At 51.6% G+C, this 14544-nt stretch overlaps 1 protein-coding gene across 4 annotated transcripts in view; it reads right to left on the reverse strand.

Moving 5' to 3' along the window:
- The window catches only part of LOC8033629 (transcriptional coactivator YAP1), a 164958-nt gene extending 150634 nt beyond the window's left edge, over positions 1–14324 (reverse strand). For 2 of the 4 annotated variants that reach the window (XM_042294151.1, XM_042294149.1), the window contains exon 1: positions 13572–14291. In XM_042294151.1, coding sequence (XP_042150085.1) covers positions 13572–14086 — 515 coding nt within the window. In that variant the 5' untranslated portion in view covers positions 14087–14291. Of the gene's footprint in view, positions 1–13571 lie in introns of all 4 variants that reach the window. The other 2 variants (XM_042294150.1, XM_042294152.1) reach the window with 2 other exon arrangements.
- Between the last annotated feature and the right edge of the window lie 220 nt (positions 14325–14544).

Consider the following 14544-nt stretch of genomic DNA (forward strand, 5'->3'; position numbering starts at 1 on the left):
AAACACATTAGCCCAACGATGGCGCCTAATGACACTTTTTCTTTTCCTTTCTCCTGGGAAGGTATTCATCTACGTCTCGGAGACTTCCACAGCCGTGAGCCGAGAAACGAACCGACCACAGGAGGAAAGAAAAAAGTGCAGCACGCCGCCCCCCGCGCGTCGGTCGTGTCCCGACAGTCGACGACGAAGCCGCATGCAGTGCAGCAGCCAAGAACCAGTGGCGAGCGACGACGAGACGCGCGGTCCGATTTAACCCGTGACGAACGGGGCAACCAACCGCGCCACGCTCGAGCCCAAAAATCCTCGGCGGCGGAAGCCACCGGCGTCACGCAGGAGGCACCCGTGCCGTAGCGTCGACCAGAGACACCAAAAGAAATCCAAAGAGTGCCGAGGTCGTTGTCTTCATTTCTTTTTCTTCTTTTCCCCCGCAGCAGCGACACTTGTAGCTCACCGTTTATAAACCACGAGCCCCGCAACAGCGCGGCGAGTCGGCGAGCTATAGCACGCCGTCCCTCTCTTCACAACGGGTAATGTTCGGGTCAACGCCGAAATACGACGAGCCATACGGTCATCATGACGAGAGAGGAGGGGGCTGCCAGACTCGAAAACCACGTTTCTTCGCACGTCGGCGCCGCGAGACAGCGTGAGAAAGACCTGACAACAACCAAAAGAAAACCAAACAACAACAAAGAAACGCAATAAAAAATTTGACGAAATCTCAGTTTTGGGTCGTCGTGCCGCTGCATTTTTTTTTTTTTTTTTTGGAGGGCCAGAAGCCGTCCAAGTTTGCCGGCATCGGCGGCTGAGAGCGGATCATTACCGCGGTGTAATCATCGCTCTCGAGAAATAAAAATAATTAAAAAAAAAAATCCTACCAAGACAGCACCCCGCCGAGGGCACGAAACGCACTGCCAGTGTACCCCGTCGTCCACGTCTGCTCATGTATTTCCGTGGACAGACGAGAGCGCTGCCGTGCCTCGGTCCTGGCCCTTGCGCTCCCATCCAACACTCCACCAATCCACTCCAGGTACGGAGGACAGAGGAGGCAAAGCGAAACCAGACTGTTCGGCCTGCACTTGTGGTCAGCTCAAGAAATCGCAATATTTTTTTTTTTTTTTTTTTTTTTTAAAGTCCGGCTTTTTGCGGAATGTTTTTAATTTTTTTTGTTTCTGCATGTAGTGCATTTAAAGGGACCAAAACCAATTTTCAACTGGGATAAATTATTGTAGATTGGGATTTTACTAATCATTTATCTTTAGTGGGCCGAAAGAAAACTAGTACACGAGGGTAGAAAGGCAAAAGTACGCTTATGGGTACGGAAATTAGAAAATATGATGCGGACCATTAATGTGAAACGTTGTTTGGCACTTCGTGAAGCCCGAAAGTGAAGCCTGGATAAAAGCGCGGCCGCGAGGCTCGTCACTGATTGGTTGACGGGTGTGGCAGAGGAGGAGCGAGGTGCTCGACGCTGATTGGTTGACGGTGGTGACGCGGGGGGTGACGCGACTGCAGTGCCCCACGTTATTCGTTCACTCTACCCATGTGTGCAAGTACGCGAAGCGTGAGCGTAGCTTTGGCAAGCTTGCACCGTGCACGGACTCGTCCGGACGACCAAAAACATGGCGGCGCCTCGTCGCCCCACTTGACGTAATATATACCACTGAGAAGAGTGCGGGGAAACTTGAATGTTGGTATTGGACTAACCTTTATTTCCTATTTTCTCGATAGCTATTTCGAATTTAAGTATAACAAATGGCGTGCCGGTAAGATCAAAGCGCGGGTTTCACGCAAATGCATTTAGGTTCGGTAGATCAAAACGAGAAAAATGTCCAAATCAAGCGTTTCAGCATCGTCGTTTGTCGTTGATATGGCCCCGAGAGTCCCAACAGGGTACGTGTTGGAATACCACGTGATCACCCTCTTGTTTTGAAACCAAACTCGCACGTTCCAGACAGCCCAGGCCGTAACTCGTTCTGACGGAATGGCGCCGCGAACAACAGACAACCGTGGGGAACGTGCTCGACGCCTGCTTCCCGTCCAGGCTTGCGCGAAATTGAATATGTTTTCGAGAGGAGGGCACAAAACGCCTCTCGCTGAGCAGGGCACCGAGTATGAAACCGATGCAAAGCACAAAAAAAAACAAGAGAAAAAAAAAAAAGAAAATTACGAGGAAAAACAAGCTCTAAGTAGACAGGATCCCTCCGACGTAGAACGTTTAACTGCCATCGCGCTCCCTTGCAAGCTGGCAGGGCAACACGTGCCAGCAGCGCCGCTGCTCAAATGTTTGGACGAAATACAAACTTTAAAAAAACTTTCTGGATTGGAAGATTTTTTTTTATTTAGTTTGTTTTCGAACACAAATCTGAGCTTTACAGGGGAGCGAAACGATTCGGTTTCTCAGTAGTATTGAAACAAATAAAAATGTTCAACGTGCTCTAACTAAAAAAAAAAAAAAAAATGTATTCCATTTAATGTTATTGAGAAATCACAATAAAAGAAGTCCGGTCAACATGATCAGGAAAATGCTTCGAACAAGAACAGGCAACGGTTTAGCAATCGCAAGGCTAGGTGGCGCGAGCTACCGCCCAATACAAATATATATTTAAAAAGGAATACTACAATCCAGCCAGGCTCCAAGACAGAGGGCTACGTACACAAGCAGGACGGTCGCGTCTGAGAAATGGAAGGCTCCAGTGGACTCGCCCAATGCAGCAAAATGTGGGAAGTAGGTTTAAATAGCGGGACAAGCGGCCTTTCCACAAAGTTCTCTGTTCGCCTTGATTGGTGGTTTTCTCCTCTCCAAGGTTCACTCTGTTAAAGCGAAACGAGTGGAGGGCTTTGGGGGGGGGGGGGGGGGGGGGGGGGGTAGTTTGTTCTGACTCCTGATATTCCAAACCTGCAACAGACTATAGACATTTTCCACAGGGGCGCCGCCATCTTGAATTGTCGTCACTTCCAGTATGGGCGACGACAAAATAGTAAAACATTTCAACGTGTAACCAGTAAAAAAATAGAGGGGAACCAAAACAAGAATCTGTGACGGTTAGACATATATCCCGAATGTCTTCTATTGGCGTGGCGACGGCAAAGTAATGTTTTCGCCCATACTGGAAGTGACGACAATTCAAGATGGCGGCGCCCTTGTGGAAAAGGTCTATACGGAGCGAAAGTCGTCTGCTTCTTGCGCAATTGTTGCGATGACGTCAGAACGACGCCGAGCTCTGATTGGCTTTGATTGAAAGGCTAGTGGGTAGACCTCAATGCTAAATGCCTTAATGTCTACTCACTTTTTTTTTTTTTTTTTTTTTAATTATCTAACAGGAGCTTTGCATCCTGACATCATGGCAACACCTGTGCAAGAAGCAGACGAACCTGCGGAGTTTCGCTGTAGCTCTCAAGGGCCGTTCATACTCCAACGTCGACGAAGGCAACGCGCGTCGGCACAGACCGACGTTCGTCGGCCACTACGCCGCGACGAGAAGCGCCCGAACGAGCGCCCCGACGAACTGCCCCACTTTGCGCATGCGCGTCTCCGTGGCAGAGGCATCGTCTCTACGGGTTATCTATGGGCGGTACCTTGCGCGTAACGCTATCGTTTACAAGCTGAGGCAGCCCAATTGAAAATTTATGGCCGGCTAAATAGTTCGGAGGTTTCCGAGTCCGCCGTTCCCGTACATTCGACGACGCTTTTTCGATCGGGAACGACTGCCGGTGAGTGCGACCAGCACATGATTATAGATACCACACGCATTAAATCATCCTTAATTCTAATTAACCCTACCTGTGGCGCGTCATCGAGCTTCGAGCTTTTGCCGGCACCCCAACACCACCGCCCACCACCAGCGTCTCGTTAGGTCGATAGGCCTATTGAGAATCGAGGGTGGCACATTTTCGCAGCGGTCCACGTCCACGCACTAGCGATGCTAAACTATCGATAAATTCACTATCGATAGTTTTACCAGAAGTATCAATATTATCGCAGAACTATCGATAGTCGACTATCGATAGCCGAGAGTGACCCCGCCAACTGGATTCCCGAACGAGGCATTCGCGCGACGGTTTCTCGCGTCGCTCGCAGACGCTAGGCTGGAAGAATATCATTCGGGGATACAATTTCTCGGGAAAAAAAGAGAACAAGAACAAAAAAAGCTACAAGAAAAGCATTTGTACTGTTTTGGTAGGACAGCGCGAGCTGCATTTTTATTTTCTTTATTTCAGGTTGTTTTGTTCTTTTAGGCGCTGACACACTACGACCGTGGCACGTGCATGATCGAACGCTGCAGTGGCGCCTCGTGGCTCGCGCGAGGCGTGTGGTGTAGATTGCGATAGGTGTCGACACCGGCCCATCGTCAGTTTCAAGTACCCTGTTTGCAAACAAACACTGGAGAGTAGACCTGGGGCCCTATGTTGCGCTTTCTGGACTCGCACGGCGACTACGGAGAGGGAAACGAAGTCAACGACGCAGCAAATGCAGATTGGATGTTGATTGATGAGAGATCAGTCAACATCCAATCTGCATTTGCTGCGTTGTTGACGTCACTTCCTTCTCCCTAGTCGCCGTGAAAGTCCAAAAAGCGCTGCATAGGGACAGTGGGACAGCCGTCGTCCGGATCCGTGCAGACATCATCCTTGCGCAAGTACTTCGTCCCCGTCTCTGGGAAGAACTGACTGGCGAGCGCTGGACAACGAACGGCGTCTCGTGGGTTGGCGGAGGTCATCAGCCACCCCGGAGGCGATCGGGTGTGCACGAACGCGCCGCCATTGCCCGCCCGTCTTTTGACTGACTGATCTGGGTTCGGGCAACACCTACCAGGTAACAAGGCCGCGACGATGGATTTTTCTACGTCACCTAGTGGAGGCCAACACCTCCTGGTGGCGGCTGGCCTCCACCAACACCAGGGGTGCTATGTTGCGCTTTTTGGACTCCCAGGAGACTTGGAAGAGGGAAGTGACGTCAACGACACAGCAAACGCAGATCGGATGTTGACAGAAGAAAACGAAATCAACACCCAATCTGCGCTTGCTGTGTCGTTGATGTCACTTCCCTCTCCCTAGTCTCCTGGGAGTCCAAAAAGCGCAACATAGCACCCCAGGGGGGCTATGTTGCGCTTTTTGGACTCCCAGGAGACTAGGGAGAAGGAAGTGACGTCAAGGACACAGCAAACGCAGATTGGATGTTGACAGAAGAAAACGAAATCAACACCCAATCTGCGTTTGCTGTGTCGTTGACGTCACTTCCCTCTCCCTAGTCTCCTGGGAGTCCAAAAAGCGCAACATAGCACCCCAGGAGCCTCCCCCTCTAACACATTGTTCGACGTGAAGCCCGTCGTGAAGCATCGGCCCCGAGGGATTCGTCAAATCCTCCGGCGTGTGTTGAAATCCCGCGCACCTGTGCTAGAAACTCGAGGTACAAAGCTAGTCGAAGATGTGAGCTGCACGATAAAGGTGCATCCTCCGTGCGAATGAACGACTTTACCGCTCCGCTTCGATAACATCGGGAGGACAAAGCCTCGCCTGCTGCTGTAGTCCGTTCTGTCCCCGCGACGAACCGCAATTATCGTGGAAGAATACACGAAAGCCGGATATGCTCTACTCTCGGGATAGATACACGATCGTTTATCGGGCGACCCCTTTCCAACTGAAGACGCTGGTTTTAGCCTGAATAAATGAAAAGAAAAGAAGAAGAAAACCTGAGAGAAAAGAAGACAGAAACGTAACGATAAAACAGTAATGGCGCAGATTTACCATATTCTTAAACCAGCTGAAACCGGGTGGAGAACGAGAAGAATCCTGGTAGAGAGAGGAACCGAATGACAGAGGGCAACGCCTCAACGCCGTCCCGCAAGTTGCCTTCGGTAGTTCTGCTCTTTTCTCTTCAAAAATAAAATCGCGTATCGTGGTACCACACAATATATTGTACGTTGCTTCGCGGTTATCTTGCACAGGTTAGGCTTAGTACGCATTTTGTGCCTCGATGGCGTGAACACACCGTCGTGCGTAGCTGAAAGCTTTACCGGGCATGATAGAACGCCCGAGCTCCGGTTGGAATGATTTAGTGGGTAGAACCCTAAAGGCTAGCTGCCTTTCTCCCCCCTGCACTCGTCGAAGGCGTTAGAACGCGGGACGCCGACGTTTTGAGCTCTCACATTCAAACGCGTTCGACGAGTGCAAGCTAGGGAGACAAAAGACAGCTAGCTTTAGGCCTACCCACTATTCCTTCCAACCAGAGCTCGGCGTTCTGACGTCTTCGCGCGCTCCCGTCTCCTCTCCCTCCGATTCTGCCCGCATAACGCTTCAGCGGGAATGGAATGCGAAGATTGCGCCTGCAGCGGCGGTCGCCCACTTCAGCAAATTCGACCCTGCGATTTCTCGTCTCCTCGCGTCATCCAAAGCAAGTGCTCGTGTGCTCGTACCGGAGGCGAGCGCGGGATTAGACACGACTGTTCCGTCGATGCTCGGTTTGAACTCGCGTGCAGTCGTCAGTGCGGACAAGAGTATAGTTTCCGGTCGACCCTTGCCACAGCACTCGTGCGACGGCCTTCCGTGTGACGGCCTTCCGTGTGACGGCCTTCCGTGTGACGGCCTTCCGCTGCCACGAGTGGTAACTGTAACGCACCCCGGCGCCTCAAGTCGGCCTAAAAATGACTCGGGGGCGTCTCGGTAATGATCAGCAAGTTCCTAATTGGAAACGTACGTTTATTTGCACCAATTAAAAAGTTACTAAATTTTAGGTAATTAATTTGCTACTTAGTATGCTGCTTTTTGTTTTCTTGCAATTCATGATGTCTGTTTTGGCTGGCAGTTTGTTCCCGAAACGAGTTTCTCAAAAACCCCTTTCTCTTCTTTTTTTTTTTTTTTTTTTTTTTTTTTTTTAGAAATTCATGCAAGTTTACAGGAACACCCGCAAGGGATATCGTATAAAACACATTCCGTGTTATAAAAAAAAGACGGCACAAAAATCCGACGATAGTAACCCCAGGGAAAAGAAACAAGGGGGACTCCAGCTCACTTGCATCCTCGCATCAATTGCATTATCGACGCAAATTCGAGTATCTATTTATCTCAACTTCAAGAGAACTCGGTTATGGCTCAAAACTGCTCGATCACGAGTGCTCCAGTACGTGACGAAACCTCTTAACGTAAGACCCGCCCGGACGGGAAAGCCCCGGTCGAGAACTGCTTCACGGCTTCACGGCTTCACGGTCAGCGGCGAAAAAAGAGCAAAGCGGTTCTGCTTGTCCTGCCGTGCAGCCTACTCTCACTACCCGCTCACTCCCCCACTGAAGGAAAGAGAAATGAAGCACCCAAGCATTTGAGCAATCAGGCGCACGGATGCACTCCGCTAAATCTCAACTCAGCGCGTACAGGGGTTCTCTGTGTCGGTTGCGCCTGCTAGAGTAACAGACAGTCGCGTCGAGAGTTGCCAAACAGTCGTCACTGCATGCTACGTTGGCACGCCCCTCGCTTCCCAAAACCGAATTTGAAGCTCGTGTTTAGACAGAGGTTCGTCTGGCTTTGGGGATACGGCGATACTGATTTACGCTTTAGATAAGAAATTTAGCCAGTGCAGGGTAGGGCTGGCCTGAGGATTTTTTGACGTGCGTCACGCTGCGACCTCAAGGCGGTTACGATGCTCATCCAGGAACTCTAATCTGGACACTTGGCGAAAAAGCGCCTAGGATGCTGGGGCACGTTTTTATTTGAAGGGGAAAAGTGAGAGGGAGGGGGGAAGGGGCGGGGGAGCTTTTGACGTGCCAGAGTTTGTGCGCAGGTAAACAGGGGACTACGATAGAGCATGGAAGAAACAGAAGAATAGTGGTCCGGTCATTCTGTTCCCTCCTCTCCTCAATGTTCTTTAGTGAGTAGGGAGGGTCACGCTGCATTTTGTGGAGTGCTAGCCAGGCCGTCAGAGAGGTGTGCGGCACGGCCGTACTGCTACTCCTCGCTAAGCCTAGGCAGGTCCTTACGGCCGCTGGAGGAACGTCTTTCAACGGGGACTCTCAGCGAAGAAGAATGGGTGCAATGCGACCGAGCAATGACATTTTAACGCTGCATATTCATGCAGCGTTAAAATGCACGACTTCGTCTACGGCACAATCGAAACCGAAATCGTGACACTCCTCTCCGTGGTCAAGCAGGTCCCATAATGCAACGCGCGGAATGTTGCCTGCAGAATTTTTTTATTTTTTATGAGTAGTTTTTTTATGAAAAGGAATAAAATGGAAAACCCCGAAATGTGCATCCTCGGTGCGCTCGATGCGCGTTGTTTTGACTATCTTTTTCTGAGCATCGGCAGTAGGAAGCATATAAAGCAGAGAAGACCGACACAACGACACGATGCTAACGTGTTCTGGCGGGCGGAGGCACGGCAAGCCGCCCTCCATTTGTTCTTCCCAGAGAGTTCCCCCAGGCGACGCTCGATACTCGAAAAAGTATTTAAATATTCTAAGCTTAAATGGTAAAACAAAATGGCTAGGTGGCGTGAGCTACCGCCCGATCCAAAGGGCTCAGCCGGATTCATCCATCCATCCAGTAAAAGAGAAAGCCCATTGCAGGCGCATAATTCGCCCACCAGAGGGGAAGTGTACGAGATTTTTCGGTCGTGACTAGAAGCGAGCCGGCCCGCTCGTATTTTATAGAGTGGCCCGGAGTCTTTTGTTTTGTTCCGTATCTGCACCACTTCTGCCTCATGGCCAGAAGCGAGTCGGACAATACGGGCAAATCAGGCGCCACGCTCGGGGACCCCACTGTCGCATGCAGCACGCGGGCGAGACAATGACACCGTTTGCATTCGAATGGGCCGAATGACGAACACAATACTCCGACGACCAAGGACGGCCGGGCAGCGGCCACTGTCGTGGGAAAACGCGAGCGGCGGACGCCTCACGGCGAGAACCGAGCCTGTCCTCCGACCGAGTCACTCGAAAGCGTTACCAAAACGAACTGAAGCAGGGTCGGTAACGACGCGGTTCGCAACCCTGACATCATGCCGCCTTGCCCTTCCCCAAGAGGCGACAGACCTACGGATGGCCCTCGGTACGTCTGTCCAGTGTTCGTGGAAACTGTCCAGGGAAAATTAACGAAGTACAACTAACTAGCGTAGCTGGAAAAGACAGGCGGGACAGACGAAAGTTGGGACTCTCTCCCGCGTGGCTCCGGCCCTAAGTCTCAACCCTGTCCCCCAGTGGGTCTGTTGTAAGGTGACGCCGACAAGGTTCGACCAGGGCAAAAATGGCGACTCCCTCGGGGGGGGGGGGGGGGGGGGGGGGGGGGGGGGGGATATAATGTTTTAAGATTTTCTTTTCTTTCTTTTTTTGCTGATTTCCCAAAGGTTTGCCTGGCGACCATCTTCATGGCCAGGTGATGGTTAGAGAAACGCATTGGCTTGAAAGAGGAAACCAGGTTGTTTTTTTGTTATTGTTTTAGGGTAGACGGCGCAAGCTAGCGCCCGTTATAATCCATCCATCCAGTCTTTGCAAGGAGCAAATCTCATTTCTGCCCACGCTCAGTGCCCAGACATGACGCGGGCAGACGGGTAGTTGCTTGTGAACTGCGTGCAGATTTATCGTCAGTGGCAACATGTTCCCGGAGATATGGAACACTACTCCGCCAGTACGACGGACGAACGCAACGTCTTTATAAAGTCCTTAAAAAAAAAAAAAATCAATTTGCGATGCTTTTTTTTTTTTTTTTAATTTAAAGATATGATTAAGAAGGTTCAGTAGAAGTGCCGAATGCGCATTAGGCCTTTATGCATTAAGTGAAGCGCCGTTCATACACTTGCAACCAGTAAGACCGAGAAATACAAGACCGACTTTTAAGCCTCTTGCGACGGCGGAGGACCGAATGCGGTGCTGCGGAGCAGGTCCTACGCCGCCGCAAGAGGCTTAAAAACCTGCCTTGTCTATCTCCATCCTACTCGGTTGCAAGTGTGAGCGGCTCTTTATACAGCAACCGACTACGATTAGTCACAAACCCCCCTTCGACGACTTTAAAAGCAGTTTCCCAATTCAGCGCGAGAATATTCATATTAAAAATAGCGCAAAAGAGACGGGACCAAAAGACGAAGAAGCACACAGGACAAACGCTAACTGGCAACTAAACTTTATTGAAAGCTTCCAACTTTGCTATCGCCATGCACGTGCTTAGTCTCGTTCAACAGACAGGGCGTACCGCCAAATCCGCACAATCATACCGCCCACCGCCCGTTCCAAAAAATCAGCAAAACAGCTACATCACCCCGCCGCACAATCCGAACGAGAAAAGAATAGAAAAAACGCCGCGTTAATATTGTCAAGTTAGATAGTGTTAATGAAATGGTACTCTTTCTGCTGCATATACACCGATGCGACGCTTATGCAAACGTCTTTGCCACAATCACGTATTTTCACTGCCTCCAGCAACTCTCGTTCCCTCCTTCCTTTGTTTCGTCCCTCCACCTTCGCACCGTCCAGCTTGGGGGAACTTGTGGTTGTTCCCCCAAGCTGGACGGTGCGAAGGTGGAGGGACGAAACAAAGGAAGGAGGGAACGAGAGTTGCTGGAGGCAGTGAAAATACGTGATTGTGGCAAAGACGTTTGCATAAGCGTCGCATCGGTGTATATGCAGCAGAAAGAGTACCATTTCATTAACACTATCTAACTTGACAATATTAACGCGGCGTTTTTTCTATTCTTTTCTCGTTCGGATTGTGCGGCGGGGTGATGTAGCTGTTTTGCTGATTTTTTGGAACGGGCGGTGGGCGGTATGATTGTGCGGATTTGGCGGTACGCCCTGTCTGTTGAACGAGACTAAGCACGTGCATGGCGATAGCAAAGTTGGAAGCTTTCAATAAAGTTTAGTTGCCAGTTAGCGTTTGTCCTGTGTGCTTCTTCGTCTTTTTGTCCCGTCTCTTTTGCGCTATTTTTAATATGAATGTCCACTACCAACTTGCCCAGCAGACCAAGCTTTTACAGCGCGAGAACCAGAGGTCCCAGTCACGTGGGCTGCTCGTGGCGACGTCAACCAATCAGCCAGTGAGCGGGTCAAAGTTTGAGCGTCCATGCACCCAGTTATCTGTTGTCCGCAGCTGTACCAGAGTCCCGCAGACAGTGTGAACATCCCACCAGCAGAGTTCCGTTGTTGCTGAGGGCCCATATCTACATCCAACAGAGTCGCAGAGTCCAAGACAACCGCTCGAAGCGAAGATTGTCCTTCTCCCATAGGTCATATGATCGAAGTCAAGACTGTGAAGACGACTTCGACAATCGGAGGAGCAGTGTTTTGGGGGATGCGGCACAGATAACCCCGAGTGCGACCCGACAAGACTGCATGCACCCAACTTTCACTCGGTGCACGACTCACGACTGCGATGGCAAGAGGGCCAGAATCATCATGGGACAAGGAGTGACTTTAACCGACTTATGACTATATCCGGAGTTTTTTTTTTTAACGAGCAACAAACTTGTACTATGACCGGAATTTTCCACGCTACAGACGGGGGTCTGAAGCTCGAAAGAATTTGAGTGCGGAGACAAGACTGCGCTGCGTCCACACGCTGACGAGGTTGCCCACGGCCTCCCAATTAATCCATCGTCTTTAACAAAGTCGATGATTCAGAGGACGCTCTAGGGATGAAATCGAACAGTTACACCTGAAGCCCTTCAGGACGCTCAAAGCAGCTTCCAATATAAAAAAAAATGTGGGTGTATGTTTATATAGCCTGAACTTGGCGTGCCTCGACGAGCGACTAAGACCGCTAGCCTGGGGTCTTTAACGTGCGTGATGCAGTAGTGATACGCGACCGCACGCCGGTACGATGCTCATCCATCTCGCTGCTCCGCTCGTCTGTAGAAAGCTAGCGAAAGTTGGTTGAGTAGGCGAAACTGGCGGCGGAAAACACTAAAGCCCAAGACTAGGGTCAAGTCTCTTTCCTTTCAATAAAGTTACTTCCTCCTCCTCCAGATCGAAACGGACAGGGGTGGGGATTGAACCCAGGATCCTTGGGTTCCGCAGCGCGAGCTTTCGCACCACGTGCTGGTGTGGGTTAGCCCAGTCGGCCACCGATCTCCCCTTGCAGCTTCACTTTTCTTTGCTACAGCGCGAGTGGCAAAATAACTCGGAAACACTGTCACGGAATGCGTAAGTGCGGACGTTTAGCGTCCAGAAAATGCGTGTGCAAGCCCATTCCCCAGTTTAGGCTCCTGAACTTATAGATGTCAAGCTGCGAGTACGTAAACGATTCGTACGTCAGGAATCAACTAAACGGAACGCGAACTCGTGCAAACAAATGACCCTGCAACCTTCATAAACTTAAAAAAATAGTCATAGTGCAGGCGAGCTGGTGTAAGTTGAACATGATTGTAAACCTGAGACTGGGGCAGAAAAGAGAACACAACAGAAGGTAGTAAAAGAGGAGGCAACGTCTCAACTGGGGCAGAAAAGAGAACACAACAGAAGGTAGTAAAAGAGGAGGCAACGTCTCAACTGGGGCAGAAAAGAGAACACAACAGAAGGTAGAAAAAGAGGAGGCAACGTCTCAACTTACATTGAGACGTTGCCTCCTCTTTTACTACCTTCTGTTGTGTTCTCTTTTCTGCCCTAGTCTCAGGTTTACAATCATGTTCATAAACTTGTGCCTGCGTCTTCGACAGTACTGCAAGCAGCCTTCGAAAATTCGAAGCCCTCAAGCAAGCTCGAGTTACCAGCCTGGTTCAAAACCTGTAGCTGACGGCGGCCCTACAAGCATTTGTATTCTTCCGCGGGAGCGAGCGAAGTGCGCAGCACGCCCCAACCCGCGTCGTTCTCCGTTCACACGGGCCGCGCGCGCGTCAAAGCGCCGCCCGAGGCCGTCGGATAAAGAGAAAGAGCGGAGCGTCAACCCCAACAGCTTTGCATGGCGCGCTGCTTTCGGGTTGAACCAGTTGAACCTCGCACCGAGGCCGACACAGCAGCGTTCATCAACACTAAACTCGGAGCTCCCCACGTCCGCGATCCCTCCAGCGCGCGTGATACGCTTCGCCTCCGTCTCTGTCAGAAACGCCGGCATCAATACGCCGATCGGAGCGCCGCGCCGCCGATGTGCTATTCGCGAACAGCTGATAGCTCGACGGAAATGGGAACAAGTGCTCGCGTCGCTTGTGGCTGCTCGACGACGTACGCTTTCGTCGCAACCGACCCTCATTCACGCAAGACTCTCAGTGCGGGCCAACTTCTCACTATGACAGCGGCTGTAAACAGCTAGCAGTCGCGATGACTCTGCAAAATAGTCCAAACGAAGGAAAACGTGACGTTACGATTGCTCGGGCATCGAGCTCGCGATCGTTTGGAACTCGTCGATCGCACAACTCCAAGCGGACAGGATGTTCGCTGGAGTAGACGGTAACTGCGAGTAAATAAAATGCACAACGAAAAGGATGCGTCTGCGACTGTCGGGTACGTGTGCTGGACAGTGACGAGTATCGCTAGCGGAACAGGCGAGCCATGATCACTCATGAGACTCAGCTCCGCGCACACCCATCCGACGCGCGCGGTTCGACACCGAGACAACCGACGACTGAACCCGAACGAAGACAGGCCCGAAGAGTCACTCACTTGAGGAAGTAGCGCTGGCCGGTCGACGTCTTGGCCATCTCCCACCCCGGGGGCAGGGATCCTTCGTCTGCTAGGTCGTAGCTCTGCTGGCGCAAGTGCTGCGGGCTTGGCGCGTTGTAGCTCTGCTGAAGCGAGGCAGGCGACGAGTGGGCCCTCGGGTGGTTCACGGGCAGCGACGGCACGGCCGCCGCGGCAGCAACCACGGCGGCTGTCGCTTCGCTCGACGGAGAGAAAGTAGCGTCGTTGCTCGATTCGCGGCTGTGCGAAGCGGACTTGGAGCGTTCGGGTTGCTGGAAGAACGAGGCCGGCAGGTTACGTAGCCGCATCGGAACGCTCAGAGGCACCCTGTTGCTAGGCTGCATGACCGCCTTGAAGAGGTCGTCCAAGTTTATGTCACTGTCACTCCGAATGCGCACGATGTGGTTGGGGCCCTTCTGTTCGATCAAGTCCCCGCGACTGTTGGCCGCGGCCGCGGCAGCGGCGGCCGCGATGTTGGGCTGCGAAGGCGAGGACATCTTGGCGGCAGTAATCCTGGGAAGCCGAGGCGGTGGATCCGTCGACTGCCCGAACAGGACGCGGGGACAATGGCGGCGGCTCTGGCTAGTTAACGACACACACTCTCACACAACAAAAAGAACAACAACACACATGCACGCTCACACTCGATGTGCTGCAGCCACCGCCTACCCGACAGGCAAGTTCACTCCCGTCTGGCGGGACAGCGCCTGTTGCGCGGCGCTTGCGGGCCGACGGAGAGGCGAGGAGGACGCGCTACTTCCTCCGCTCCGAAAAGTAGCGCGTCAATTCCTCGCCGTTTTATCACTGTCTTCGCGATAAAAACGAGCTTCAAACTGCTCTAAAGTGTAATTTCACCGATGTTAAACGTTATGCGTTTGATTATTGATAGATTAAAGTAACTTATATGAAAGTTTTTGTGTGTTTTCGAGTTGGAGCCCCTCCTGAAAGCGTCGCG

This window comes from Ixodes scapularis, unplaced genomic scaffold, assembly GCF_016920785.2.
Source record: "Ixodes scapularis isolate PalLabHiFi unplaced genomic scaffold, ASM1692078v2 PGA_scaffold5__190_contigs__length_132052651, whole genome shotgun sequence".
Classification (NCBI taxonomy): Eukaryota; Metazoa; Arthropoda; class Arachnida; order Ixodida; family Ixodidae; genus Ixodes; species Ixodes scapularis.